Source organism: Phocoena phocoena, chromosome 3 (genome assembly GCF_963924675.1).
Source record: "Phocoena phocoena chromosome 3, mPhoPho1.1, whole genome shotgun sequence".
In the NCBI taxonomy this organism is placed as follows: Eukaryota; Metazoa; Chordata; class Mammalia; order Artiodactyla; family Phocoenidae; genus Phocoena; species Phocoena phocoena.
The window spans coordinates 164,640,504-164,665,955 of NC_089221.1; the positions used below are offsets into that span (position 1 = coordinate 164,640,504).

At 59.5% G+C, this 25,452-nt stretch overlaps 1 protein-coding gene across 1 annotated transcript; it reads right to left on the bottom strand.

The window, feature by feature from the left end:
• Positions 1–1,301: 1,301 nt before the first annotated feature.
• RFX1 (regulatory factor X1) lies at positions 1,302–24,932 on the bottom strand. Its single transcript, XM_065875574.1, has 20 exons — positions 24,611–24,932; positions 17,552–17,661; positions 17,231–17,314; positions 16,218–16,322; positions 15,166–15,282; positions 13,956–14,051; positions 12,381–12,475; positions 8,795–9,161; positions 6,551–6,732; positions 5,409–5,528; positions 5,203–5,318; positions 4,858–4,976; positions 4,666–4,775; positions 4,063–4,214; positions 3,891–3,988; positions 2,639–2,788; positions 2,337–2,545; positions 1,750–1,903; positions 1,621–1,666; positions 1,302–1,471 (listed from the first exon to the last, which is right to left on the bottom strand). The coding sequence occupies exons 1-20, from the start codon at positions 24,930–24,932 to the stop codon at positions 1,302–1,304; spliced, it is 2,922 nt and encodes a 973-aa protein (XP_065731646.1).
• Positions 24,933–25,452: the final 520 nt, after the last annotated feature.

A 25,452-nucleotide genomic window follows, 5' to 3' on the forward strand; every position in this document is an offset into this window, starting at 1 on the left:
CCAAGGTTCCCACCAAGGCCCGGCAAGTCAGCAGTAGGCAAATATCACAGCGGAATTTATTGTGTTTTAAGAAAGACTACAAAAAGGTAGAAAACAGCTCGGCACACTAGACTACCACACGCGTGGACACTTCCACCACCAGGAGAAGGGAGGCCCCGAGGGGTAAGGAGGGGGAGTCGGCAAGCCACCCCAAAAGCTGGAGCACACGGAGCACACAAAATAGTGATTTTTATACAATAGATCAGGTGTGTTTTTTCTTTTTTTCGCTTTTTGCCATAAACATCTATCTCACAGGTTGAAAACACTGAGAAAACCGGAACAGATAAGGCCATGATGGTTGGAAAAAACCCCAACAAGTTACCGACCCCGCTCACGCGGCGCTCACAAATCGCACAATAGTCATGTGGAGGGCGGGGATCGCACGCATGGAGGAGAAGCACGGTCTCCAGGGAGAGTAGGAGCGTAGAGATTCCATTACAAACCAGCGGCGAGGAGGGCCCGGGACTCAGGGTCCAGGATCTGAGCGAGTGGAGCACCCAGCCCTGGCCGGGGCAGGCGTGGGCACTTCCGGGCCCGCTGCCTGCAGCAGGTCCCTCTGGGCTTGGCGCCCGGTCCAGCCCGCTGCTCTTTGGAAGCTGGAGGTGGTGCCCCTTCTGCCCTCCCCCTGTCCAGGCCGGGCAGTGCCCCCCTCTAGGGCTGCGGGGCAAGGGAGGGCCCAGCTCTGGAGAAGATGCGACACCCACAGCTTTAATTGCACTTATACCAAGGAGTGGGAAGCGGTGGGGCTGCTGGGGGAGGGATCCCGGGGCTGCTGCTGACAGTGGCGGGTCCCCAGGTGATGCCCACCTGCGCCCACCCGGGGCTCAGGGCTGGGCCTAGGACAGGCTGTGCAAAGCCAGCGAGCTGAATAAGTTAACAGTTCTGCAAGGGAGGGGGCCTGCCTGCCTGCCCCCTGGGGGGGGGGTGGTGGGGGTGGGGCTGGGGGAGGGAGATGCTGCGGCCTTTGGGGCCAAGGGCCAAGCTGGCTGCCCCAGGGGGCACCTGGGCACGTCGGCGGGTTCCTTAAGGCACGTCTTTTGTGTCAGAGTTTGCAGCTGCGGCTCCGCCCGGCCCTGTGATTGTGCCCGCTCCATCCGGGGCAGGGACCCCCTTACCTTCCCTGTCTCGGAGGCCCCCTCCCGGCCCCGGCCGAGGCTGGAGGGGTGACAGCGAAGCCACAGAAGCTGTGAGGGACCCTGGCGAGGAGGGGCAGCAGGGTAGGGCGGGCAGGGCGGCGGGGTGCGGCGGGGGAGGCCACAGGCTTAGCTGGAGGGCAGCGCCTGCACGAAGAGGCCACGTGCGTCTGTCCGCGCCAGTTTGGCCGGTGGCTCCAGAGCCTCGGGGCCCAGCGCGGGTGACTCGCCACCGGCCGCGAGCGAGATGTCCTGCGGCAGCTCGTCCTCGCTTTCCTCCTCCTCTTCCTCCTCCTCGTCTGGGGTACACGGACCAGGCCTGGCTCAGCGTGGGGCGGCGGCGCCACCAGGCCGCCACATGGCTCCCCAACCGCCGCCTCCTCCACCCCAGCCTCGCTGTACGCCACCCCCTGGACTCTGGCCCTCGGTAGGGGCACGCTTTACCTACCTTTGTCCGGGTCCAGGGGGTTCAGCGTGGTGGCCAGGTTGGCGAACTGGAAGGAGGGGAGAGGAGAAGGAATGAGGGTCCTGCCTAGGGGCACCCCTCCCGTGCCCTCAGCGGACCCGTCGTGCGCACCTCGCCCATGACGGCAATGGGGGTCTCGCCCTTGGCCTGGGCCACGCGATGCTCGATCAGGTAGTACATGTACTCATCGTAGAGCAGCCGTATGAGATGGAAGGAGCCGAAGCTGGCGGCGCTGCGCAGAGTCAGGTCCCGGATCACCATGGAGCTGTGGGAGGCGACAGAGAGGAAATCCTCAGGCCGGGACCCGCCCCGCGCCCCTCTTCCCTGCCGTAAGGACCCCAGGCCCGAGCAAGCCCAGTTACCACCGCCCGGCCCCGCACAGGCTTCCCGGTCAGAGACGGAAGGCGTCCCTCAGAGAGGGAGGAGGGCCCGAGCCCCGCCCACCACCAGCAGGACCCTCGACTTTCTAAAAGGCACCCGAGTCCCCCCAGGGGGTGGGGCTTTCTCTGGTCCAGCCGCAGAGGGTGGGGCTGGGGCCCTCATCCAGCCCCACCCTCCTCGAAGAGGCGGAGCCTTCACCGGTCCCATTTTGGCCCGATCCCAAAGCACAGGAGCCTTCTCTGGGTCCGGCCCTGGTGGGAGGAACGTCCTCCCGCCCAGCCCCTTCCCCGCCCGCATCCCGCCCAGCCGGAGCGCACCTGTAGAAGGACCACTTGAGGAGGAAGAGCTTAGCGGCCTTGGGGAAGCCGGCGCTGCCCTGGTAGGGCTTAAGCACTTGGCTCACGACGCCGTCCAGCCAGGCCGCCCACTGCTCCAGTGAGTTCTGCTGCTGCAGAGTCACTTTGAAGTCCTGCTCCAGCCGCTGCACCACGCGGTCCTCGCAGCGGCACACCCACGAGGCCTGCTCCTGGGACACAGCGGGCGGGTGCCCGGGGCTCAACCGCCGCCCCGGGCCCGAACCGCCGGGCCGCCCCGCGCTCGCCTGCCCGTCCACGCTCACCTGCACGTTGGCGAAGTCCACGCGGTTGAGGTCGCTCAGCATCTGGTTGATCTGCGCGGTGTTCTGCAGCACAGCACGCGCCGCCTGCGCCAGGTGGTTGAGCGACGTGTAGCGCCGCAGGGTCTGCGCGAAGGCGCCGGCCGCTGCCACCTGTGGGGCCCGGGGCTTGTGGCTTCCGCGGAACCCACCCCGCACGGCCCCCTGCCCCACCCAGTGCGACCTCTCTGAGCCTGTTTCTTTCTCCTAAAAGGGAGGAATGTACCTTGTTGCTTTCGTTGGGAGATCAAAGGGTCGGGGTTTTCAAACTTTGGGCGACCACCCACCCAAAGAATGCCTCCAAAAAAATTCAATGTATTGTATCTGAACAGCATTATTATTTTTCATCAAAGGACACAAGTAAATCTCGGAGGGCATTGCCCAGAAAGGGCACTACTTCCATAACCTTTGGTTTCATTTTGTTTGTATTATTATTCCCTTGAATGTCAGCTCCGGGAGGGCCAGAGTTTTGTGCATCTTGGTCATTGCTGTGCTCCCAGCACTCAGAACCATGCCGAGCACACAGCAGGTGCTCAATAAATGCGTGTGGAATAAATGAATGAATACATAAGTCTTACCCGTTCTGAAGGGCTCCCCGGGGATCCAGCTTCTACTCTCTCCACAGGCCCCCAACCCCAGCCCTGTGTCCAGCGTACCCAGGGGTCATTCTTCAGACATCCCTTTCTGTTTAGCTGTCTTGTTGGCATTTTCGGGACTTTGAAAACAAACTTTTTTTCTCTCTCTCTCTTTTCTTGTTTTTTCTTTTTGCTCAAGAGCAAGCACACCCCATCTAATTCCTCACATCTTGGTAGTTAGTGAATGTGTAGCACTGACAAAGAGGGCTATTCTGTTTCCTTATAGATGTTTTTGGTTTTGGTTTTTTTAAGATTTTATCTCTTTCTGAACACCTAAAGCACTTTCTGTTGAAGCTCTCTGAAGAGAACTACTTCAAGTGTGCATTTGGTTTTAATTTTTTTAAGATGCCGTGTTGCATACAAAACACCACACACAGGTTGTGTTTCAGAAGTGGGCTCCTGAGGAAGCTGGTTTGTAAAGACAACGCCCAAAGCTCACTCTGATGGGACAGACACGGGGACAAATCTTACCGCCTCTGTCAGGCAGAGGAGACCGAGGCCCCCAGCCCCCCCACCGCAGCCGGGAGGGAGGCCCCGGGCTGTGGGCCAAGCTGGCCCCTCAGCCCCCGTCACGCCCTCACCTTCACCCGCAGCATCTCCTCAGGTATGTTCACCATGGCGTGGGTGAGCCAGCTCTCCAGGCTCTTGGCAAAGTTCCGGATCGCTTGGGTCAAGGCACCTGTGGGCGGTAGGGGGGCTGGTCAGGACTTAGGGGTGGGGTGGGGTGTGGGGACCGGGGGGCCGTGCACTTACTGGGGATGGGCCGCAGCACATCGGGGATGAGGATCTCCACCAGGCCCTGGTACAGCACGTTGTCACAGTGCTTGGTCCACTGGAGCACGGGCTCGAACTTGGAGAGGAGCACCAGGCTGGCCTTGGGCAGCCGCTTCTCGGCCTCATCGTGCCTGTGGGCACCCACCCCACCCGGGGGTCACAAGGACATTCCATGGTCCTGTACCCAGGGTCAGAAGGGCACAGCACCCTCACCCCACCCTGGGGTCAGGCAGGTACTCTCTGTCTCTGGAAGACTCCCGGGGTCAGGCTGACACAGACCCCACTGCCCCCAGGGTCAGACAGGGATCTTAACACCCTGCACACTGGGGCACAGGCATCTACCCACCGCAGGGAGGAAATGGCTTGGTGGGGCACGCCATCCCAAACACCGAGCATCAGACCGGTACCAATGCACACTCTGGAGGCGGGCTCAGAAGGCCACGTGCACCCCACAAACTGCAGGGGTAGAGAGGAGCCCCCACTCCTGCATGAAGTCTGAGGTCTGGCCGCCCCAGCCTTGGGGGCTGACTCACATGGTACCCAGCCTCCTCCCTTCCTCCCCCCTCCCCCAAAGGCACTCACACAGCCAGCGGCGGTGCCTCGCTGGGCTGGCTCAGGTTGTACCTCCAGAAGGTTTTCCACAGCGTCTCCACCAGGGTGAACTGCAGGTTCACCATGACATCGACGATGGCCTGTTGGGGAGGCTGGATGCTCAAGGGGGCTGAGCGGCAGCGCGGCCCTCCCTCGCCCCTGCCCACTGCCCAGGTGCCCTACCTCACAGTGTTCCCGGTACAGGACCTGGAAGGCCTTGATGTCCCCAGGCCCGATGCCTTCGGGCAGCACTTTGCCCTGGAGGTCGAGCTCTGAGAAGTCAGGAAGGCTCCTCGAGGCATCTGGGGGCGGAGGAGACACCGTGAGCCCCTGCATCCCCCAGCTGCCTGCACCCTTGAGCCTCATTCTGGGATCCTGCTAAGTCGGCACCACTTTGCTACCGAGCAGAAGTTCCCCCGTGCGCACTGGGGGCGAAGAGGTTCCGGGAGGACAAGTGAGCCATCTGCACACTCTCCGGGGGCCACAGACCCTGCCCTGGGCCCGCCCCAGAGTCCAGGGAGCCCTCACCCAGAAACTGCTGGTACTGCTGGACCTGGGCACTGATGTCCGACAGCCCAGTGGCCTGCTGTGGCCCCACGGCCACACCGTTGGTCATGCCCTCCATCTTCTGGATGGGTTTGAGCCTGGAGAAGGGATAGGCAGGGGACTGGAGTGGAGATGGGCTGCCATGCCTTTCCCTGCCCGCCAGCACCGGGCCAGCCCTGCCCTCCTACCTCTGTTTTTGCGAGAAGGGTTGGCCCCGCATGGCCATGTGCTGCTGGTCCTCCATCAGCCGCAGCAGGGGTGAGCTGGCCTTGATGCGCAGGCCATAGTAGTGGTACTTGGAGTTGCCCCTGGGAGGGAGGCAGAGGATGAGGGCTGGGCTGGGGGTGGTCACCGATCGTCCACCGGGAGCTTCACATCACACCTGCCTCTCCTCTCTGCTAGGGGGCCGAACAGAGCCCAGGGGGCGAGACCCATATTTCCACAGAGCTGGGGGTGCTGGGCTGGGGAAGCCACAGGGACTATGGGTGCCAAGGAGAGGCCCCCAACTGCAGACTGAGCTCTGTGAAGACAGGGCCAGAGTCAGGGGCAGGCACTTAGCAGGTGTTTGCTGCCTGCTAGTCATAACAATCTGCCAGGCACTGTTCTGAGCACTTAGCGTATTCGAATCCACGTGCTCCTCATCCCTACCCTATGAAGGGTACTCCTAGCATCCTAGATTGACAGCTGAGGAAACTGAGGCACAGAGACATGCAGTACTTTGCCCAAGGTTCCGCATGTACACATGCAGGAATGCATGAATGAGGTGACGTCTAAGGCCTAAGCTGGGAGCTGGAACCAAGAGAAGAGCGGGGCTCAGCCTGGAGAGGTGTGGGGGATTGCAAAGGAGAGGCAGGGAAGAGCGGGTTCATGGGAGGGCTCCTTGCTCCTTCCTACGTGAATTCACTGACTCATAGGCCCTGATTAAGCACTGACTGTGTGTAGCCCCTGCACTCTCAAGGGACGTGCATTTCAGCACTGGAAGACAGATCAGAAAGGAGAAGTAACGTAAGAGGCATGTTGGATGGTGCTCAGTGCTAAGGAGAATAAAGTAAGGGGGTTGGATGCCAAGGAGGTGAGGGAAGGCTGGAGTTTTAGTTAAGGGGGTCAGGGGACGTTTGAGTCAGGAGGTGGGGAAAGGTACGTGAGGCAGAAGGCACAGGCAGTGCAAAGGCCCTGAGGTAGGAGCATGCAAGTGTCAGAGGAGCTGTGAAGAGGTCAGTGGGGCTGGAGTGGAGTGAGCGAGGGGACAAGGGGAGCTGAGGACCTCGATAACTTAGGGTGAGGTTGGGCCTTGTGGCTGCTAGGGACTGTCAGGGGCAGGTGGCCCCACCTGGTGCCGAGACGTCGGGTGCGCAGGCCCATGAAGACAGAGCGGATGAGCTTGCCGAAGGAGGCGGCGTTGACGGGCTCCAGCTTCTGCTCCTGGCAGTGCAGCAGGTAGTGGCAGTAGAGGGTGCTCCGAGGCAGGCTCACGCCCTCGGCTGTCTCATAGTTGTCCAGGAGCCACTGGACCTGGGGCCCGAGGAGGGATGGAAGAATGCTAAGAATTGCTTCCATTTCTCAAGTGCTCGTTGCTAAGTGCTCTCTCTATTTATTTCTGATTGTGATCTTGACAACCACACTGAAGAGGGTGTCATATCACAATCACCCATGGGAACTAAATCCAGTGGAACTCTCTAGAACTGCACTGTCCAAATCAGTCACCACCAGCCACACAGAGCTGTTAAATTAATTTACACCGAATGGAAAAAGCCAACGTCAAAAGGTCACGTAAAGTATGAGTCCATTCATAGAACATCCTCGAAATGACAGCATTAGAGAAATGGGGAACAGATTCGTGAGTGCCGGGGGTTAGGGATGCCGGGAGGGAGGAAGGCAAGGGTGACTACAAAGGGTTAGCAGGAGGGGTGTGTGGTGACGGAACAGTTCTGCATTTTGACTGTGATAGTGGTTTCCCAAACCTACCCATGTGATAAAAAGACACAGAAGTAGACACCCTCACGTTGTACCAATATCAGTTTCCTAGCTAGATACTGTACTACGGTTACGTAAAGTGTAATTAGTGGGGTAACCTGGGTGAAGGGTCCACAGGGATCTCTGTACTATTGTGCAGCTTCTGTGACTATAATTCTTTCGAAATAGTTTTTTAAAAAAACAACTCAGGGGGCTTCCCTGGTGGCGCAGTGGTTGGGAGTCCGCCTGCCGATGCAGGGGACGCGGGTTCGCGCCCGGGTCCAGGAAGATCCCACATGCCGCGGAGCGGCTGGGCCCGTGAGCCATGGCCGCTGAGCCTGTGCGTCCGGAGCCTGTGCTCCACAACAGGAGAGGCCACAACAGTGAGAGGCCCGCGTACCGCAAAAAAAAAACAAAAAAAAAAAACAAAAAAAAAAAACAACTCAGTTCCCAGGACCTTGAAACTCACATTTCAAGTGCTCAATATAGCCTCATGTGGCCCCTGCAATAGGCAGCACAGAGAGGAAATATTTATCACTGGAGGATGTTCTATCGGACGGCACTGGTCTGGCGAAGCATGTTTTCAGGACCCATTAGGGAGTCATGAAATCAGTTATGTGGGTTATGACCAGCATTAAAATATTAGACTTAGAAGCCAGGCTGCATGGGTGCATAAGGGAGGTCCTGTCTTCTGAGAAACTTCTGTCTTGGTTATGGGGTCCACAATGGGTCGCCATGGGAGAGGGCGATAGTTAAAAATGAGGGGAAGGGACTTCCCTGGTGGTGCAGTGGTTAAGAATCTGCCTGCCAGTGGAGGCGACGCGGGTTCTATCCCTGGTCCAGGAAGATCCCACATGCCATGGAGCAGCTAAGTCCATGCGCCACAACTACTGAGCCTGCGCTCTAGAGCCCGTGAGCCACAACTACTGAAGCCCGCACGCCTAGAGCCCGTGCTCCGCAATGAGAGAAGCCACCGCAATGAGAAGCCCGCGCACCGCAGCGAAGAGTAGCCCCCGCTCACTGCACCTAGAGAAAGCCCACGCACAGCAATGAAGACCCAACACAGCCAAAAATAAATGAATGAATAAAAAAAAAAAAAAAAAAAAAAAGAGGGGAAGCCATCGCACCAGACGTCAAGCTCCAAGAGGACAGGAACCACCCCAGGACGACCCACCTACAGTCACAGAGCTGGTGAGAAGCCCGGTCAGGATTAGGATCTAGGGCTGCTCCACAGAGCCACGCTAGGCAGAGGAAGGTTATCTCGCTGCCTTCGGGATGGACACAGAACCTTGCTCGGGGCAGCTTCTTGCGTGGTGGTGCCTGCATCTCCCTCCCCTTGCTATCTATCCGCCATCACCAGTTACTATCAGAGTAGATGACACTTCTTGGGTAACAGCTCCAAGAGCGTCATGCATATTAGCCGAGGCCCAGAGAGGCTGAGTAACTTGTCTGAGGCCACACAGCGAGGATCCAATCCAAGGCCATCTTCACCTGAGCATCCTGACACCAGGCTAACCAGGCTCCTGCTGACGGTGGCCAGCAACCACCATCCACCACCCACCACTCCCACCCAGGGTCCCCCTCCCACCCCGCCTCCCCTGGGGCCTGGGTTGGCACTTACAGTGGCTGGTGAGGCACGGGTGGTGTGGGAGTAGGACTGGCTGGCACTGCCCAGCATGTAGCCGCCTTGGATCACGTAGGTGCCTGCTCCGCTGCCACTGCTGCTGCCGCTGCCACCGCCCCCGCCACCGCCTCCCCCGCCGCCACTGCCGCCGCTGCTGCTGTTGCTGGCCCCACTCCCACTGCTGGTGGAGCTGGCGACGACCTGGCTGCCGGACACGTACATGGGCACAGAGCCACTGCTGGCCACCGCCTGGGAGGTGGCAGGTGTGCTGACCTGGGCAGCCGTGCCCGCGGCCTCGTAGTAGCTGGTGCCTGCCGTCTGCGTGTACAGCGGCGTCTCGGGGTAGGGGTAGGTGCTGGAGCGGCTGCAAAAGTAGAGGGAGGGAGTCAGGGGACAAGAGCTGGGTGGCACAGGGGCATGACTGAGGGGGCAGAAGGAGAGCAGGAAGCAACAGCCCCGTGCATCACCCCAGGTGCATGATGGGCAAATTTTCACTTAATCCTCAAAGTGGCCCCCTGACTTGGGAGTCCCTACTTCAGATGGGAGGAAGTGGAACTGGAAGAGCTAAGTAACTTGCAATAGGCTACACGCTTCAGTAAATCATAAAAAGAACTACTGAGGGAATTCCCTGGTGGTCCAGCGGTTAGGACTCGTGCTCTCGCTGCCAGGGGCCCGGGCTCAATCCCTGGTCAGGGAACTAAAATCCCACAAACCACGCTGTGCAGCCGAAAAAAAAAAAAAAAAGAACTATTGAGTGCCTGCTGTATGCTGGGCACTGTTCTAGGTACGCTGGACCCAACAGTGGATGAGAGAGAAAAGGTCCCCCACGGGGGAGTTAATGCCTTAGCGAGGGAGCCAGAGGAGAAGCCAAGTGCAAAGGTAAATTGAGGGCACTTCAGAAGGTGGTACACACCAAGGCACATGAGGCAGGAAGAGGGTGCTGGAGAAGCGGGGGCTCTACTTCTAAATCCAGCAGCCGTCACGCTGAGGGGCTGGTCAACAATGACTATCGGGGTACAGATGTGTTTCCCTTTGACCCAGAAACCCACCCCACCCCGGAGAGTTCTCCAGCTATCCCAGGATCTGCATCAGGTCACATGAGCTCAAGGCTGCAAATCATAGCAAGAGAGTAAAAATGACTGGCGGGGGGTGGGGGGGGGGGAGTCCATCTTTAGCGGGATGCCAAGTTAAAAGGTGATGGAATCTGACACAGGGGTGAAGAAGGAGGAAGAAGGTCTTGGGGTCCTGCCAAAGAACAAGCTCCAGAACATTCGGTTAGGTGAACAAAAGAGGCAGGGAAGGGTGCAGAGAGTGGGAAGAAGGGGGAGATTACATGGCATTTCGTATCTATATCTGCCATGTGTGAGGGTGGAGGGCCCGCCGACTGGGGGCAGGCACTTCACCAAACGTGGCTGGACACAGTTTTGAATTTTGAGCCCTCTCAATGTATTAGTGATTTAAAAACATAAGTTAAATTTTTAGAATCCAGAAAGGGAGGGAGGCCCGTCAGGAGCGGCCTGGCTCAGAAGGTGCTGAAGGATGCAGCGGAGGGAGTCTTGGGGGCCTCTGCGGGCAGCAAGGAGAGGGACTGGGCTGGGGGATGTGATCACTTGAGGTGCGCAGCATTGCCCATCAGACACCAGGATGCAGCTCTTGATCACTGTGCCCTGGTTCGCATCAGTTCACATCTACTGCGTGAGTGACACCCAGAGTGCGTGACCTGAGCAGGGACTGGTAAGTGCCCGTGCCCACCTCGGCAGGAGCCAAAACCAGCCCAGCACCCTACACGCGACACGTGCTCCCAGAAAACATTGCTTTGGTAACTGTTGGCTGAATGACTGAATAAATGAATGTGTGTATCTCTGGACACAAGCTGGACAGGGCCAGGGACGGAGGCCCAAGGGCTGTGGCTTTGGTCAGCGTGGGGATCTGGACCAGCAAAGGGCTGGGAACATGGTAACGACCCACTATGAGGGAGAGATAAGATACAGTGTCCTCAAAAACTTCACATAGCAGAAGAATCTGATGGCAACAATGGACTCCGTGTGATCAAACACATAAACACAAAAGGAAGAACTGAACCAGAAGCAAAAGACAGACCAGGACTTCCCTGGTGGCGCAGTGGTTAAGAATCCGCCTGCCAATGCAGGGGACATGGGTTCAAGCCCTGGTCCAGGAAGATCCCACATGCCACGGAGCAACTAAGCCCTTGCACCACAGCTACTGAGCCTGCGCTCTAGAGCCCGTGAGCCACAACTACTGAGCCTGTGTGCCACAACTACGGAAGCCCGTGTGCCTAGAGTCCATGCTCCGCAACAAGAGAAGCCACCACAATAAGCCCGTGCACCACAACGAGGAATAGGCCCCGCTCACCGCAACTAGAGAAAGCCCGTGCGCAGCAACGAAGACCCAATGCAGCCAAAAATAAATAAATAAATAATTTTATTAAAAAAGAAAAAGAAGCAAAAGACAGACCAGGAGAGGCAGAAGAGCCCCTGGGGGCCCTCAGGAGCCCGGCTCCTCTTTGGAATGTCCTCTGTGGTCCCTGCCAGCTCTGGTCAACTGCACAGATAAGAGAGACTGGCAGCACTAGAAATAAATCAACAGAACTATGAGGTAGCTGCATGCTGTAGACCACGACTCAGGTACCAGGGTCACACCCTTTGGGGTCAGCCACAGCATCAGGACCCAGAGACCAAGTCATTCCATGAGCTAATCCACCCCCAGTGTCATGCCCACAAGAACAGGTGGCAGGGACATAAGAAAAAAATCAGGCAAATGCAAAGAAAGCCAAATGAAGCTTCCAAAAACTGAAACAACAACTAGAGACTATAAGCCCTGGAATTATTCCCATGGAGAAGGGGAGCTCCTTCCCCATGGAAATATATATGGAGCATCCCCAGCAAGGAGCCAGAGCCGGGGTTAAGGCAGGCCTGGGGCTGACATCCGCCTGATGTGGCACATGCTGACGCTGAGCTGTGTGCAGCACCAGTGAGTGGAAGTCACCTACGTGTTGGCTGGGTGGGGACTGGCTATGTCATTCATGCTGCGGCTGTATGGTGGAGTATCACACAGCAGTTAAAGAGGGTGACTGGGACCCACATGGTCGAAGAGCTTCGAGCTACACGGCAGGGGAAGAGATAGGGGACAGAACACGCTGCCTCTATTTCTGAACAAAGAAAGGGGGTAATTTCTATTCTCAGAGTATCTCTGGGAGGAAACAAAGAAATGGGCCACAGCCTCCCCTCTGGGGCATGTTTGGGGGTCAGGAGTGAAGGAAACTCTTTTTTCACAGTTTAACATTCCCTATTCCTTAGAAATTTTTATCTTGTAAAATTAAAAAAAAAATTTTCCCATTTTTGTTTTCTGTTTTCTTGCATAGAACCAGACCAACCTGATTCCAAAGCTCTTATGCCTTGCTGGGATGCCCTTCCCAACTTGCCAGGGTCCCCTCTGCTTTACCGCCACTTGAGGCCTTGAAGGCTGGCTGGTCCGCTGGGGGCTGGGGCCTCAAGTCCCAGGGGGTCCTGAGCAGACCCATGCCCCTCCTCCTGTCCCTTCCCCCAGTCCCCTCCCCACTCACATGGCGCTGGCCGTGTAGCTGGCATCACTGCCCTCCACATACTGCACTTGGCTGGAGTACACATGTGGGACTGGCACCTGCTGGAGCTGCTGCACCTGGCACAGGAGGAAGGGTACACAGAGGGTCAGGGGTGGGCCAGCTCCTCGCCTCTGCTTCTAAAAGTCTGGCAGCTCCCCAGCTGGAAGGCTGCACTTCTGGGCTCTCTGAATACCCTGGACGGGGCCAGGGCTGGGAATCAGGCACAGCTGTGTCAGGAGAAGCCAGGACTCTCTGCTTGGGCTGGGGACAGTAAAGGTAGGGCCTGAGGTGCACAGAGGGGACCCCAGACAGGGTCCTACCGTGGGCGTGAAAGTTGAAACCCAGCGGCAGAGCCAAGTCCTGGTACAAGGCTGTCACTAAAGCCGGAGCCTGGAACTACAGACATGGCTTCAGGGTTGGAGCCTGCATCAGGGACGGACCCCTGTCTACAGGGACGCGGCCTAGAAACCTTGAACCGGATGCTAGGGGCGGAGCCGGGGCCAGGGGTGGGGCCCCGTTTGTGGGCCAGAATCTGGAACTACTGACAAAGTCTTAGGGGCGGGGCCTGAGTTCCCCACCCCATCCCCCACCCCAGTCTGTAGTGGCAGAGCCTGGGACCTGGAGCTCGATTTAGGGGGAATCAGAGGCGGGCCCCCAGACTGGCTGGGTGGAGGTGGGGTCTACAGGGCCTGCGGGGCCGGGCGCGGGCCGGGGCCGGCGGATCCCGCCCCCGCCCGCTCTTTGCACCCCGCCCATGCGTCCGCCACCTACTTTGAGGGCCGTGGCGGCCGTGCCGAACACTAGCACTTGGGGGACTCTCTGGATCCTGACCCTCTGGTCGGGGCTGGCTCGGGCCAGGAGCCCGGGCCGTGGCTCGAGGACCACTTTCTGCTGTGGCAGGAGCAGGTGCGGGGGCAGCACGCCCACCAGCTCCACCCACTGCTCGGCGCCCGGCTCGTAATGAGGCGGCGGCGGCGGCTCGGGGCTGCCTAGCTGCGGGGCCTCCCCGCTGCACGCTGGCGGTTCCGGGGCCAGCACGCCCGGCCCGGGCCCAGGCGTGGGCGGCCGGGGCGGCGGCTCCGGTGGCGGCGTGGGCCGGGGCTCTTGCTGCTCTGCCTTCCTAGCGGGAAACTGACTGCCTGAGCTCTGGAGGACAAACAGAGACACTGGGGGGTCACCGGGGGCGGCCGCGGGTGGGGCTCCAGGCCTCCACCGCCCACGAGGCTGCTGAGCTCACTCAGCAACCCGACCAGAAGATCCCCACCCCGTGTGAGGGAAGGGAGAACCGAGATCTCTCTCAGCAAAACCTGGGCCTTAAACTGCCAGGTGCCCGGAAAGAGTAAGGCTCCAGGACCGCGTCCGCAGCCGAGGGCCAGAGGTGGAGCGCCCAGGATGGGGCTGGGGTTCTGAAGGCTCCAGCTGCCTCCCCACCTACCCACCCACATCCCCCCAGGGGAGCTCCACTCCCTCCCTGCGGCCTGAGGGGCCTGCACCCCTCCCCAGCTCAACCCAGGCCTAGCCCCAGTTTGCCCAGAGGTAGGTGGGGGAGACACACACCTCTTGAGCCACGTGGCCCGGCTGGAGCCCTTGCACTGTGAGCTGCTGCATGGGGCCAGCTTTGGGCACTTGTGGAGTGGCCTGGACCACGGGCCTCTGCGGAAGGAAAGGCAAGTCAGACTACGGTAACGATGGCGGTGATGGCTGCCCACCTGCCCCTAAGCACCACCCCCTGCCCACGTGAACTCATGTAAGCCTCACAGCAGCCCCACAAGGAAAGACGCCACCGTTCTCCGGCTTTTCACTGCTGGCCCTGCACCTAGTGCCTTCCAGGTTCATTATCAGGTTGCCTCTGGGCGCCATGTTACAGGTGTGCAACCCAGGCTCAACAAGGTGAGGCTGATGGGAAGTAGCACTGAGTTGAACTTGGGACTGACTGAGGGGTTCCCTGCGCTCTACCCCCACTCCCTACATGGGTTATCCCGCACGCCCATGATACTGGCTGTCCTTACTTCCATGCTATGGAGGGGATGCGGCATTACCCTCAGGGCACAGAGTGAGGGACAGAGGCTGGGAGGCGGGAAGCTGCTGAGTGATGGGGCCAGGACTTGAACCCAGGCCTAGAGGTTCAGAGGGGCTCTGGTGCCAGGCAGGAGAATATCTGTGAATCCTTCAGGGTGGGGTTTCTGCTCTCCTCCAGGGAAAGGGTCTATGGTTTTCATCTGGTTCTCCAGGGGATTGGGAACCTCCCAACCTGAGTGGTAACGACCAGATGGCAGACAGCCCTTGCCTCTTAACCTGCTCTGGCTGCCGGGGCGGGCAGCTCAGAGCGAGGCCTCCTCCAGAAGACTGGGCATGGTTTTGGAGGCTGAGGCCTCTCGCTGAGCCCCCTAGGGGCGAGCCAGGACTTGGCCTTGGGGCTTCCTCCAGGCAAATGGGCCCAGAGAGGCCAAGGCTGTTTCTCGAAGCTGTTTCCAGTGCCTGCTCGGTGTCAGGTGCTTTCCACGAGGACGCACTTCATCCTCACGGCGGCCCCAACCGCCCTGCTCCCAGGCCCTCAGGGAGGAGCCGTTATTTAGGTGAGAACGTGGAGTCTGGAGAGAAGCAGAGGTGCTTGCCAAAGGCCTAGGTGGCAGGCTGGGGCTGGACCCCCATCTGCTGGTCTCTCACAGGCCTTCCCCACTGCAACTCCCACTGACAACTGAAGGAGGATGCAGAGGCCGCCTGGCCAGCACCCTCGCCCCTGCCACTGCCCGCCTTTGCCTGGCACCTCTTGGGTGACGGGGACACTCTGCTGGACGCCGTGGACTTGCAGCTGCTGAGGCACTGTGCCCGTGGGGGCCCCAGCCGTCTTGCTGGAGGAGCTATTGGCCTGCACTGGCGACCGCTGCAATGGAAGGAGACACGGTGTGTGTGTGGAGCAGCCGGGGCCTGACAAAACCCTGCTCAAAAGGGCTGTCCAGAGAGCTATTAGGGGAGGGCAGCAGCCAGAGGGGACGTAGCCAACCACCTAAGCTGGTAACCATCCTCTGCATCCAAATGCCTGGTCCCCACCACAGCCCCAGTCATCCCAGATGCAAGGCTCAGAGTTCAGACCCATCTTCCCCAGCGAAGAGGGCTGGGACTCGAGCCTCAGCTCATGGGCCACCTGCTGCCTCCATCATCAGATGGGCTGCAGCCCTGAAGTGAGAGAGGATAGGTGAGGGCACCCCTACTTTCCAGATGATTTGCTGACGCACAGATGGGAAGGGACGTGTGCAGGGCCACACGGTTGTGAGCGGTGGCACCAGGTGCCGACCCCAGGTGGGCTGGCTGCAGAGCCCGACAGCTCTGGGCCGTGCTGTGTCACAGTGCGTATCACTAACTGTTCCACACATTTCTAACTCGGGGCTCAGTAGGCTCTGAGGGCCTGCCCAGAGTCCCCAGGACTGAATGGCTGAGCCAGGGATCTGACCTGGAGCTCTGATTGCTGACACCCATGCTCCCGGCCACCCACGGCTCGCCTGCCTCCACACCCTCACTGGTGTTCTGGGGTCCCTGGATTCCATCCTGTGGTCAGAGGAGGAACCTCTACCCACCCTGTCAAGGGAAGAGGGGCCCACTTTGCCTCCTGGGATGCAGTGCCCTGAGCTGGAGCTTCAAGGCCGACCCAGGGGAGAAGCTGCCTCCTCCTCCTGGAGCCGGGCTCAGCTCAGAGCCAGCACGGGGTAGGATCTGGCGGCCGAGCCACCCCAGCCAGGGTCAACAAGGACTTGGGAGGAGTGAGTCCTGACTCCTCTGGGGAGAGGCGTGGGGAGGGTGGCCAAAGGGGCCGCCACCTACCTCAGGTGAGTGCACCTGCTGCGTGCCATGCACCGTCAGGGAGACCTGGCCACTCTTGCCGCCCGGGACTGTGCTCTGCACCACCAGACGCTGTGTGGGGAGAGCCTGGAGCCAGAAGGACCACAGTTCACTGACAACGGCCTGGGTTTTTTTTTGTTTTTTCGTTGTTGTTTTTTTTTTTTTGCGGTACGCGGGCCTCTCACTGCTGTGGCCTCTCCCGTTGCGGAGCACAGGCTCCGGACGCGCAGGCTCAGCGGCCATGGCTCACGGGCCCAGCCGCTCCGCGGCATGTGGGATCTTCCCGGACCGGGCACGAACCCGTGTCCCCTGCATCGGCGGGCGGACTCTCAACCACTGCGCCACCAGGGAAGCCCCGGCCTGTGTGTTTTAAATGAGCACCTGTGTTGTGCCAGGCGCCGTTCTAGTGCTGCGTGCCTGCTAGCTCACAGAATCGCCCTGACAGTCCTGATGCTGCAGTCACTCCCCCACTTCACAGAGGTTTAGGACAGTGAAAGTACTTGCCCGAGATCCTGGAGCCCAAATGCAGCAGAGCTGGAGTGTGTGTCCAGGGAGCCTGGCTCCACCGGGCACAGGAAATGTGCTCTCACCCTTGAAACCTGACAGGACTTTGTCCCGGTCCACGCTGGATGCCAGCACCCGGTGTGTAGCCTTCCAGGCGACAGACCACCATGCACTCACGCCCCTGTGCTGGCTATGGGTTCTTGGTTCCTAACCGGCTTTGGCTTCTCTGCTTTGGGACACTGGGGCTGGACCCACCAGCCACGTTCCTTACTGTCAATCCTCAGGTCTCTGTTAAGATGACTCCTGCAGCTCTTCCTTCCCCAATGGGCCCTGACTGACACGGCCTCACCGGCTGGGGGCAGCAGGTAGGGCAGCCCCTGGATAGGCCCCATAGCCTTGATGCTGGTGAGGGTAGATAAGAACAGGCCACAGGGGTGGGTTCTGCACCCTGGGGAGGCTCTGAGGGTGGGGGCTGGATGCGGGGCGCTTACCTGTTGGGGCACCGGGATGTTGGTGAGCTGGAGGGGTGACACGTGGCCCGGCTTGGTCTGCACACTCGTCTGGACCAGCAGCCGCTGCGGGGGAAGGAGGAGGGACCTGAGCCACGCTGGCTTCCCCAGGGAGGCCCGGCCCGGAGCAGGGAGGTGGGGGGATTTGCTGGGGCGGCAGCAGTGAACATCTTGATAAGAACAGGTGAGCAGATGGTTCGGGCAGCAGGACCAGGGGGGAAGCAAGGTACCCACGGCCACAGCCTCGCTGCCCCCCTCAGGTGCCCTCTCTACACACCCCTGGGGGAGGGGTGTGTGTCCTACCTGCTGGGTGCCCTGCACCTGCTGCACCACCTGAGTGGGGACTCCAGTCTGGCTGGCCGTGGAGCCCGGGCTGGCCTCTGACACAGTCTCGCTGGCCCGCATGGCACCTTCTGTAGGGAAAGGTCACCAGGTCAGCTCCGCCTGCTGCCACCGCCCCCACCCTGAGCCTGAGCCCGCTGGGATGCGACAGTGCAGCCTGAAGCTAGCTCTGGATGGGGCTAGGCTCTCCAAGAACCCTGCCTGGCCCCTGGTCAGCCCCAGCACTGCCCATTGGGGTGCGCTGGGGGCCCCAAGGGCCTATAATCCTTAACGCCCAGAAGCAGCCTCCCTCCTCACCCCCACCCTCACTGTCCCGAAGTCAGACCAGAAGCGGTGACTGAGAAGCCATGATGCAGCGGAGGCCTGGAGGGATGGACGCCTCTGCCCAACAGGCAGGACTGTGGACCGTGACTGACCCCGCCCCCCGCCCCCCCGCAGGTCCCACAGCCTTGCAAGGCGTCGGGGCCACCTTCCTTGAAATGACCCCTGGCTTCCCAGGGATGGAAGCTGGTCAGAGAAGTCGCCCCAGAAGGTCTCACAGGCCTGCGGCCAAACACCCCCTCCCTCTCCACCGTCCCTGCTTCCCAGTCCTCACTGGGGTGTAGGGGGGCAGAGGGCTTGGAGCCGGGCGGGCGGGTACTCACGCTGACAGGCAGCCAAGAAGAGGCAATCATAGAACATGGCGCCCACCTGCCCCACCGCCCGGGGAGCCTGCCCAGCACTCTTCGCCCACCTCTTCGGGCACAGCAGGCTGTGCGGGCGGCTTTATACCTGCAACCTTGGGGAGCTAATCCCCCCAGTGGATGCAGAGTTCCTGGCTGTCCTCTTGGGATAAACACACTTCCCTCCCAGTGGGCAGAGCCTTCGTGGGGCCTTCGTGGGGCTGGGGCCACTCTGTGGGGTCAGGAGGGAGGCTGGTACCCAGAGATGCTATCAGGAAGGCACGGGTCGAGTTTCATGCACATCTCGCTAAGTGATTAACAGGGGAGCTGGGGGGGAGGGAGGGGCGTGGAGCACGAGTGTCCCTGAGAGGCGCTGGTTGGGAGACCCTCACCCCAGCTGGGACACAATCCACCCCACCCCCTCTGTGTCGCCTGGCTGCTCCCAGCAGTTTCAGTTGTGGGGTAGGGCTGGGGGCACACATGCACCTGCCCTTCCTCCAATGTGCTGCCAGAAGGAGCCAAGGTCCCAGTCCCATGCCCTGGGAGCCCTCTGGTGGGAGTGGAGGGCAGTGGGCAAGGAATAATAAAAGTAACTAGAGCACTTCCGGTGCCCCAGGCACTGCAGTAGCATCTTCCTGGGCAGCTGGAAATGGAAAGAACTTTTATTACCTCTGTTTTTAGAGAGGGCAACAGAGACCAGAAGAGGGGAAGTAACTTGTCCGAGGTCGTCCAGCCGGGAACTGGCAGACCAGAACACAGGCTCGTGTCTGTGCCCACATGAATGTCACACCATGCGTGGAACCCAGAGTCAACGGTCAGGCCCAGGCTGAGGGCCCAAAGGCAGTGGTGTGCAGACTCAGGCCTGTGGGTACCAGAGGACAGTGAGCCAGGGGCCTATGGGGACACCACAAGGTCCAGAGCATCCCTTTGGGGCTCATTCTCCAAAGCAGGGAGCTGGGCCTCAGCTGCTGTGGGGAGACATGGAGAAGGGCCTGGCCGGGACAGAAAGATCACCCTAGGTAGAAGCAAGGACCTCAGGGGCCAAGTCTGGGGCAGAGCACATGAATGTATGTATGCTGGGTGTGGGGGAGTGGTAGCCAGATGTGGGGCGGACAGTAACCACAGGCCTGCTTGGCCAGCTGCCTCTGCAACCAGTTCCAGGGGGCACCGATTCCTATGTTTTGCTGGAATTGTCCCTCGCATCTATTGTACTTAGGCTTCCCTGAATGGTAAAAGAGGAGGCCCTCCCTGAGCTGGCCCGCTGGGAGGAACCCGAGAAAGCCCCAAGTCATGTGAGGGGCCCGGCACACCTGCGTGTCCATGAGGCACAGGAAGCCAGGCACAGCCCAAGGGATAGTGCCTGACAGAGGAGGCCCGTGGCAGGTTTGGCCTGGCTCAGGGTGGGCAGCGAATGGGGGGCTGGCCCCAGCCACCTCCTAGGCCCCGGTGCCCTGATGAAAATGCCAAGGCTGATCCTTAAGCGGGACCCTGAGCAGTTGGAGGCCTGGGGACTTGCTGAGATCAAGCATCTGCCTGGGACAGGGAAGCCCTGGGAACCAGTGTTGTTGCCCATCTCCTGCCTCTGGGGTAGCCCTCAAGGCCAGAATCCCCATCTTTGCCAGGCCAGGAGGGCATGCCGGGCAGGTGAGGTTCCAGAGTCTACTCTTTGGACAAGGGGCTTCCGATGTGTGAGCCCCTGTCTGCCTGTAGCCAGGGCAGGCTCCCTACCATTGTGTCTAGCCCTGGCTCTGAGTGTGTGTGTGTGTGTGTGTGTGTGTGTGTGTGTGTGTGTGTGTGTGTGCGCGTGTGTGTGTGTGCGCGTGCGTGCAAACTCCATTCTGGGCATGTGCACCAGACCAGAGAGGGCCCTGCTGTCTCAAGTCTCCAGTCAGGAAGCGGCAGCTGATTTCCTGTCCCTTAACCTGATGAGTGTCTCTTCCTCCCTGGGCCTTGCACTTCCTCACTGAGACCTACTCAGGCCTCAAATGTCACGAGCTACTTAGGGGAAGACGGAGGGAAACCTGAGGCTCGACTCCAAGCTGGGACCCAGTTCACCACGGACAACAGATGGGGCAGTCAGGGCCCTCTCCCTCCTGATCCTTTGCTCCCGTCCTGCCGATGATTTCAGTCAAAGGTTCTTTGCGGGGGCCTGTGGACTCCTGCTGCCCCCAGCGTCCTAAGTCCCTTGTCTGCCCTGACCTCGGTTTCCCCATCTATGCTTGGGGACACTGACAAACACCCTCCATGTCCCTCTCCTGGACACAAGTCTTGTTGGACTCCCAAGGACTCCAGGTCAGAAGCAGGGAAGAGAGGCTGGACATGGTCCCTCCTTCAGCCCAGCCCTATCCCCTTCCACAGGCTCACTTTCGCTTTCCTAGGGACAGCTGGCAGGACCCTTCCACCCGGGTTTTGGGTGAGAGTCCGGTTGCCTCTGAGGACAGGGATTTATGGATCTAGAGGATTGCTCCTAAGCCGGGAAAGTTGAGCTTCCTTCCCGTCACCTGCAAAGTCACCTTAGGGCAGAGCTTGCAAGGCTCGGGTTAGTTGAGCCGCTTCTGGTGCTGCTCCTGGCTGGCTTCCAGCCTAGGCTCCAGGTCTGGGTCCAGGGCCCCTCCCCGCCTCCTCCCTGCCACTCCCTGGGCCCTTGCTCAGCTCAGATTGCTTCTGGCTCTGGAGGAACCCCAGGCACCTTGCTGCAGCCTTTGCTGGTGTCAGTTACACCCCCACCTCCACCCCTAGGACTGGCTCACATGGCCCAAGGGCCACCCTTAGATAAAAGGGACACTAAAACTGGGAGAGGGTTATGGAGGAACCCTAGGAAATCACGGCAAGGGGATGGGGGAGGGGTGAACGGAGCAGCACGAGTTCAGTGACAGGGCGCAACCCAACCTCCTCTTAGAACAAATCAAGGAAGCATTGCCCAGTAAGCCTTCCGGGGACAGGCTTGCTCCTGGCAGAACAGGGAGCAGAAGGGAAATGAAATTCCCCAGGACCACTGTGGAAGACAATTAAGCCACTGCCTGACCAAAGAAGGGAGGTTAAGATTCACGCCAACAGCCATTCACGCCAACACTGCAACCCGTCCACACTGAGTGCCCCACAGCAAGATGGGGGGACCAGGGGAGGAGGGAAACAAAGGCTTTGACCTGTAAGCACCAGGGACTCCCTGGGGGAGCGCTGGGAGGAGCTGGAGAAGACAAGGGGAAGGGAGGAGGTAGGATGGGACTTGGGGTGTTCTGGGGCCTGGAGATGTGCATCCATTCCAGACCCTTGTTCTGGGGACCTTGGACACCTGAAGCAGCAAAAGCCAGCATTCAGGAGGTTCAGGGCCAATAAGATGCCCTGTAGGCTACGAAAAGTCCTCCAGCAGTGACAGACAAGCCCTCCTACCTGCTCTTGGCTGCCCAGGGGCTAATGGGGTATGAGGACTGAGCTGGGTCAGGCCAGCATTCGCGAGGGATGAACCACCAGAAGGTCTGGGATGGGAGTGCTCCCAGCAGAGGGCAACGTGAGTACAAAGGCCCAGAGACGAACTAAGCCTGGAAGGTTTGAGGAGCCACAGGAAGACCAGTGGGGCTGAAGCAGGTATGCTAGGGGGCAGGTTAGTACCAGGTAGGGCTGGGTGGCCAGCAGGCCTTGAAGGCCAGAGTCAGGAGGTTGGACACTTGTCAGCATGGGCACAGGGAGTGTGGAGCTTTTTAAGCCCCTTCCTGTGAGCCACAGGGGGCCAGATCTCCTAGGGCCAAGAAAGGCCAGGCCAAGGTTTCTCAGAGAGTGCTCCCAGGGCCACCTGCCGTGGAATCATCTGGGTTGAGCTGGGACATGATGGAACCTAATCAAGAGCTGGCAAGAGGCTCCCTCTGGTTGCTGTGGGGGGAGGACTGTGAAGGGTATGATCAGAGGCTGGACCAGGGTAGGGGGCCGTGGAGGTGGGAGAGGTGGTGGGTTCTGGCTGCATTTAGGAGGTGGAGCCAAGAGATCTTGCTTGCTCAAGGGTGGGTGAGACAGGGGACTTCCTTGGCGGTCCAGTGGTTAAGACCCTGCGCTCCCACTTCAGGGGCAAGGTTTCGATCCCCGGTCAGGGAACTAAGATCCCACGTGCCGCACGGTACAGCCAGAGAAAAAAAATAAAAAAGGATGGGTAAGACAGGAATCAAGGCTGACCCAGACCTGGGGGTGATATTTACTAGGACAAGGAAGTCTCAATGGAGGCCAGATTTGAAGAAGGAAACAAATCCAGACTTCTATTTGGCCATGCTGGTTTGAGAGGTCCCTTTGATGGCTCCCAGGTAGCTAGGGCTCAGGGCTGAAGCCCAGAATGCAGACCTCAACGTGGCACTGTCAGCATAAGAGGTGGCATCGCAAGCTGAGGCACTGGACAAGGCCACCATGAAGGGAGAATCACTGGAGCAGAGAGGAGACCTCAGACCTGATGAGGTCATTGCTGACAAAGTCAGGGAGATGAGGAGGAAGGAGGGAGGTGGGCAGAGACCAGGGCAGGAGGGCAGCTCTGGGAGGAGGGGGACCAGTGTGTCAGGCGCTGCCCAGAGGCTAAGGAAGAGAAGAACAGAGAGTGACCAGTGGATCGACGAGACAGGGGCCATGGGTGACCCTGACTAGGACTATGGCGAGGGAAGGTGCAAGTGGCTGAGGTGAGGGAGAAGAGACTAAGGAAGGGAGCATGAATCCTTTGAGGAATTCGAACTTAAAGGGAAGAAAATCGGGCAGCAGCTGAAGGGGGTGCAGGGCCTGGGAGGCCCGGTTAAAATGGGAGCTGTTGCATCTTTTCAAGCAGGTGGAGAAGATCAGCAAGAGAGGAACCCAGTGAGGAGGCCAGGATGGCAGAAGCAAGTCTTGGAGGGGGCAGCCTGGAACAGGCAGGGGGCCGATTCACCCTTCCAGAAGCCAGAAAGCAGAGCTGGTGGGTGCAGATGGACCCCGGGTGCTGGGAGGCCGGCTGGGTGGGAGAAGGGGTCCTTCTTGTCATGTGATGATGCCTTGTCCCCAGAGAGGTCAGCAGCAGGGTCAGGGGTCAAAAGCACACAGTGAGAGGGAGGTGACAGAGGTGAGAGATGCGGGAGTGGGTTTCTCGGACAGTGAGGGGTATGCTGGCTAGGAAATGTAGCAGGATCCCTGTGCAGCACCGAGAGCCCCCTGGAGATCTGTGGCCCGGTGACCCTGGCCACGTCCTTGGCCTGGCCTCACTCTGCACTCAGCTGACTCTTGCGTACCATCCCTCCACACCAGTCTGTGTGTTAAAGAGTCACTGTCCTGAGCCCCTGCGTGCCCCACCCCCTGGCCCTCCCTGGGGACCCCGACACAGCCAGGAGCCTCCAGGATGCTGCCGGGGCCCAGCTGCTTCTGTCCTGGTCCTATGGGGCCATGTCAACTGCCACAAATTTTGACCCTTTATTGTCCTATGGTCCTAAACGCAGTCTTGACCTGCTCCTTCCGCAGCCTCCCAGGATGCCCTTAGGATGCCCACCACTTCCTTTTCCACTCTGGGAGGACCAGGGCCAGCCTCAACATGAGGTTTCGCTGCATCCTCCCCTCTACACAGAGCACATCAGAAACCACTAATGACGCCGAGCCCTGTTCGGAGCTCCACATTCTCCCTTAGGGGGGAGACTGCCTGTCGTGACCCTGTGCTCCCACTTCCCTCTGCTCAGCCCATCCCCATTCTAGAATAAGCGGGCATGGGGAAGATGCTCTAGGCAGGAACCATGGGTGCCATGACCCAAGCTTCCTGGTCATTTGCTCCACAGCCTCAAGGGGCGGCCACAGTGACAAACAGGAGCCCTTGGCCACATCACATGCTCACGAACTCGCCCAGCCAAGAGCCCCGCTTGGCCTGAGTCTTGCCAAAAATGAAATGGGAGGGGAGGGGAAGTGGTCCCTCCAGGCCTCCCAGCGGACCTCCCTGAACTGACACAGGGAGCACCTCACACGCAGCCCCTGAGCGCTCGAAGCTGTTATGATCCCTTTACGGATGATGGCTGTGTGTGCACCCTCCATCTCCAGCAGGCGTTTGCAAATTAACTCCACTGCCCAATCCTTTCTTCAAGTGACACCTTACTTGAGGATAGAGACAGAAACAGCTCTAAGAGCTGCCCCAGTGGGGAGGAGTTTGGGGGCACAGAGGCCTCCCTGCTTGGTCTGACTACTCCTTCCCCAGAGGTACCCCCCAGATCCCACCTGGGAACCCCAGAGAGTTTAAAAGCTGCCCTCCTGGTAACAGGCATAATAAGTGACAATGGGAGGGCGCCAGGGTGCCCCCACATCCAGGATGCTAGGCTCCCCAAAACTCCCTTTGGGGTTGTTCACCGAGTGCCCTCGCTCTGAGCACGTGTCCACTTACCGGAGACGGTGACCACGATGTACTGCTGGGACGCCGGGGACGGGGCGGGTGTGCCGGCCGGCTGCGAGGGCGTGGGGGTGGCCGGGAGCTCTGTCACGTACTGCTTCTGGCCGCCCGGTGGCTGTGCCTGAGGCTGCGGACTCTGCAGCTCAGTGACATACTGGGGCTGGGGGGTGGCGGTGGTGGCGGGGGGCTGGGGGGGCTGGGGTGCTGCTGAGGCTGGTGGTGGCGGTGGCTGGGGCTGGGCTTGTGGAGGGGCCTGTGGCGGCTGGGATGGTTGCGGGGCTGCCTGTAGCTCAGTAACGTACGCCTGTGTTGCCATGCCAACAGTGGGGAAAATGATAATAAATAAGGCTTTTCTTTTTTTTTTTTCTTTTTGCTTGCTTGGGAAGAAAGGTGGGGTGGGGCGGGGCGGGGGAGAAGAGGAGGAAAAAACAAGAAGGAAAAACAAGAATTAATCTACAGGCAGAGGAAACCAGGGACAGCTCCTGGCTCCCTAGAGACACATTTGAGTTCATCAGTAACTTAATTAAATCCTGAGGCTGGTGGCAAGATATAACAAATCCATCACTGCAGGGCAACTAAGTATGGACTGGAGCTGGTCTGCACCTCTTCCACTCATCCCTGCCCAGGATTCCTGCCTTCTTCCTTCCTAGACCCCAGCGCCTGGGGGACCCCTGTGCTGGGAGAGCTCCCGCTCTCACCCAAAAACAAATAATACAGTTCTCCTGAGGGCTCCTGCAGGCTGGGCACCGTGCTGAGTGCTTTCCTTACATTACTCAATTTTAATTTTTGTTTTTTGGCCGCGCCACGTGGCACGTGGGATCTTAGTACCCTGACCA

Excerpts from the sequence above, each read along its gene's own strand:
- RFX1 (XM_065875574.1), bottom strand. The coding sequence starts at position 24,932 with ATGGCAACACAGGCGTACGTTACTGAGCTACAGGCAGCCCCGCAACCA. Across the intron at positions 17,662-24,610 it reads CATCGTGGTCACCGTCTCCG|AAGGTGCCATGCGGGCCAGC; the intron begins GTAAGTGGACAC and ends CTTTCCCTACAG. Across the intron at positions 17,315-17,551 it reads AGGTGCAGGGCACCCAGCAG|CGGCTGCTGGTCCAGACGAG; the intron begins GTAGGACACACA and ends CTTCCCCCGCAG.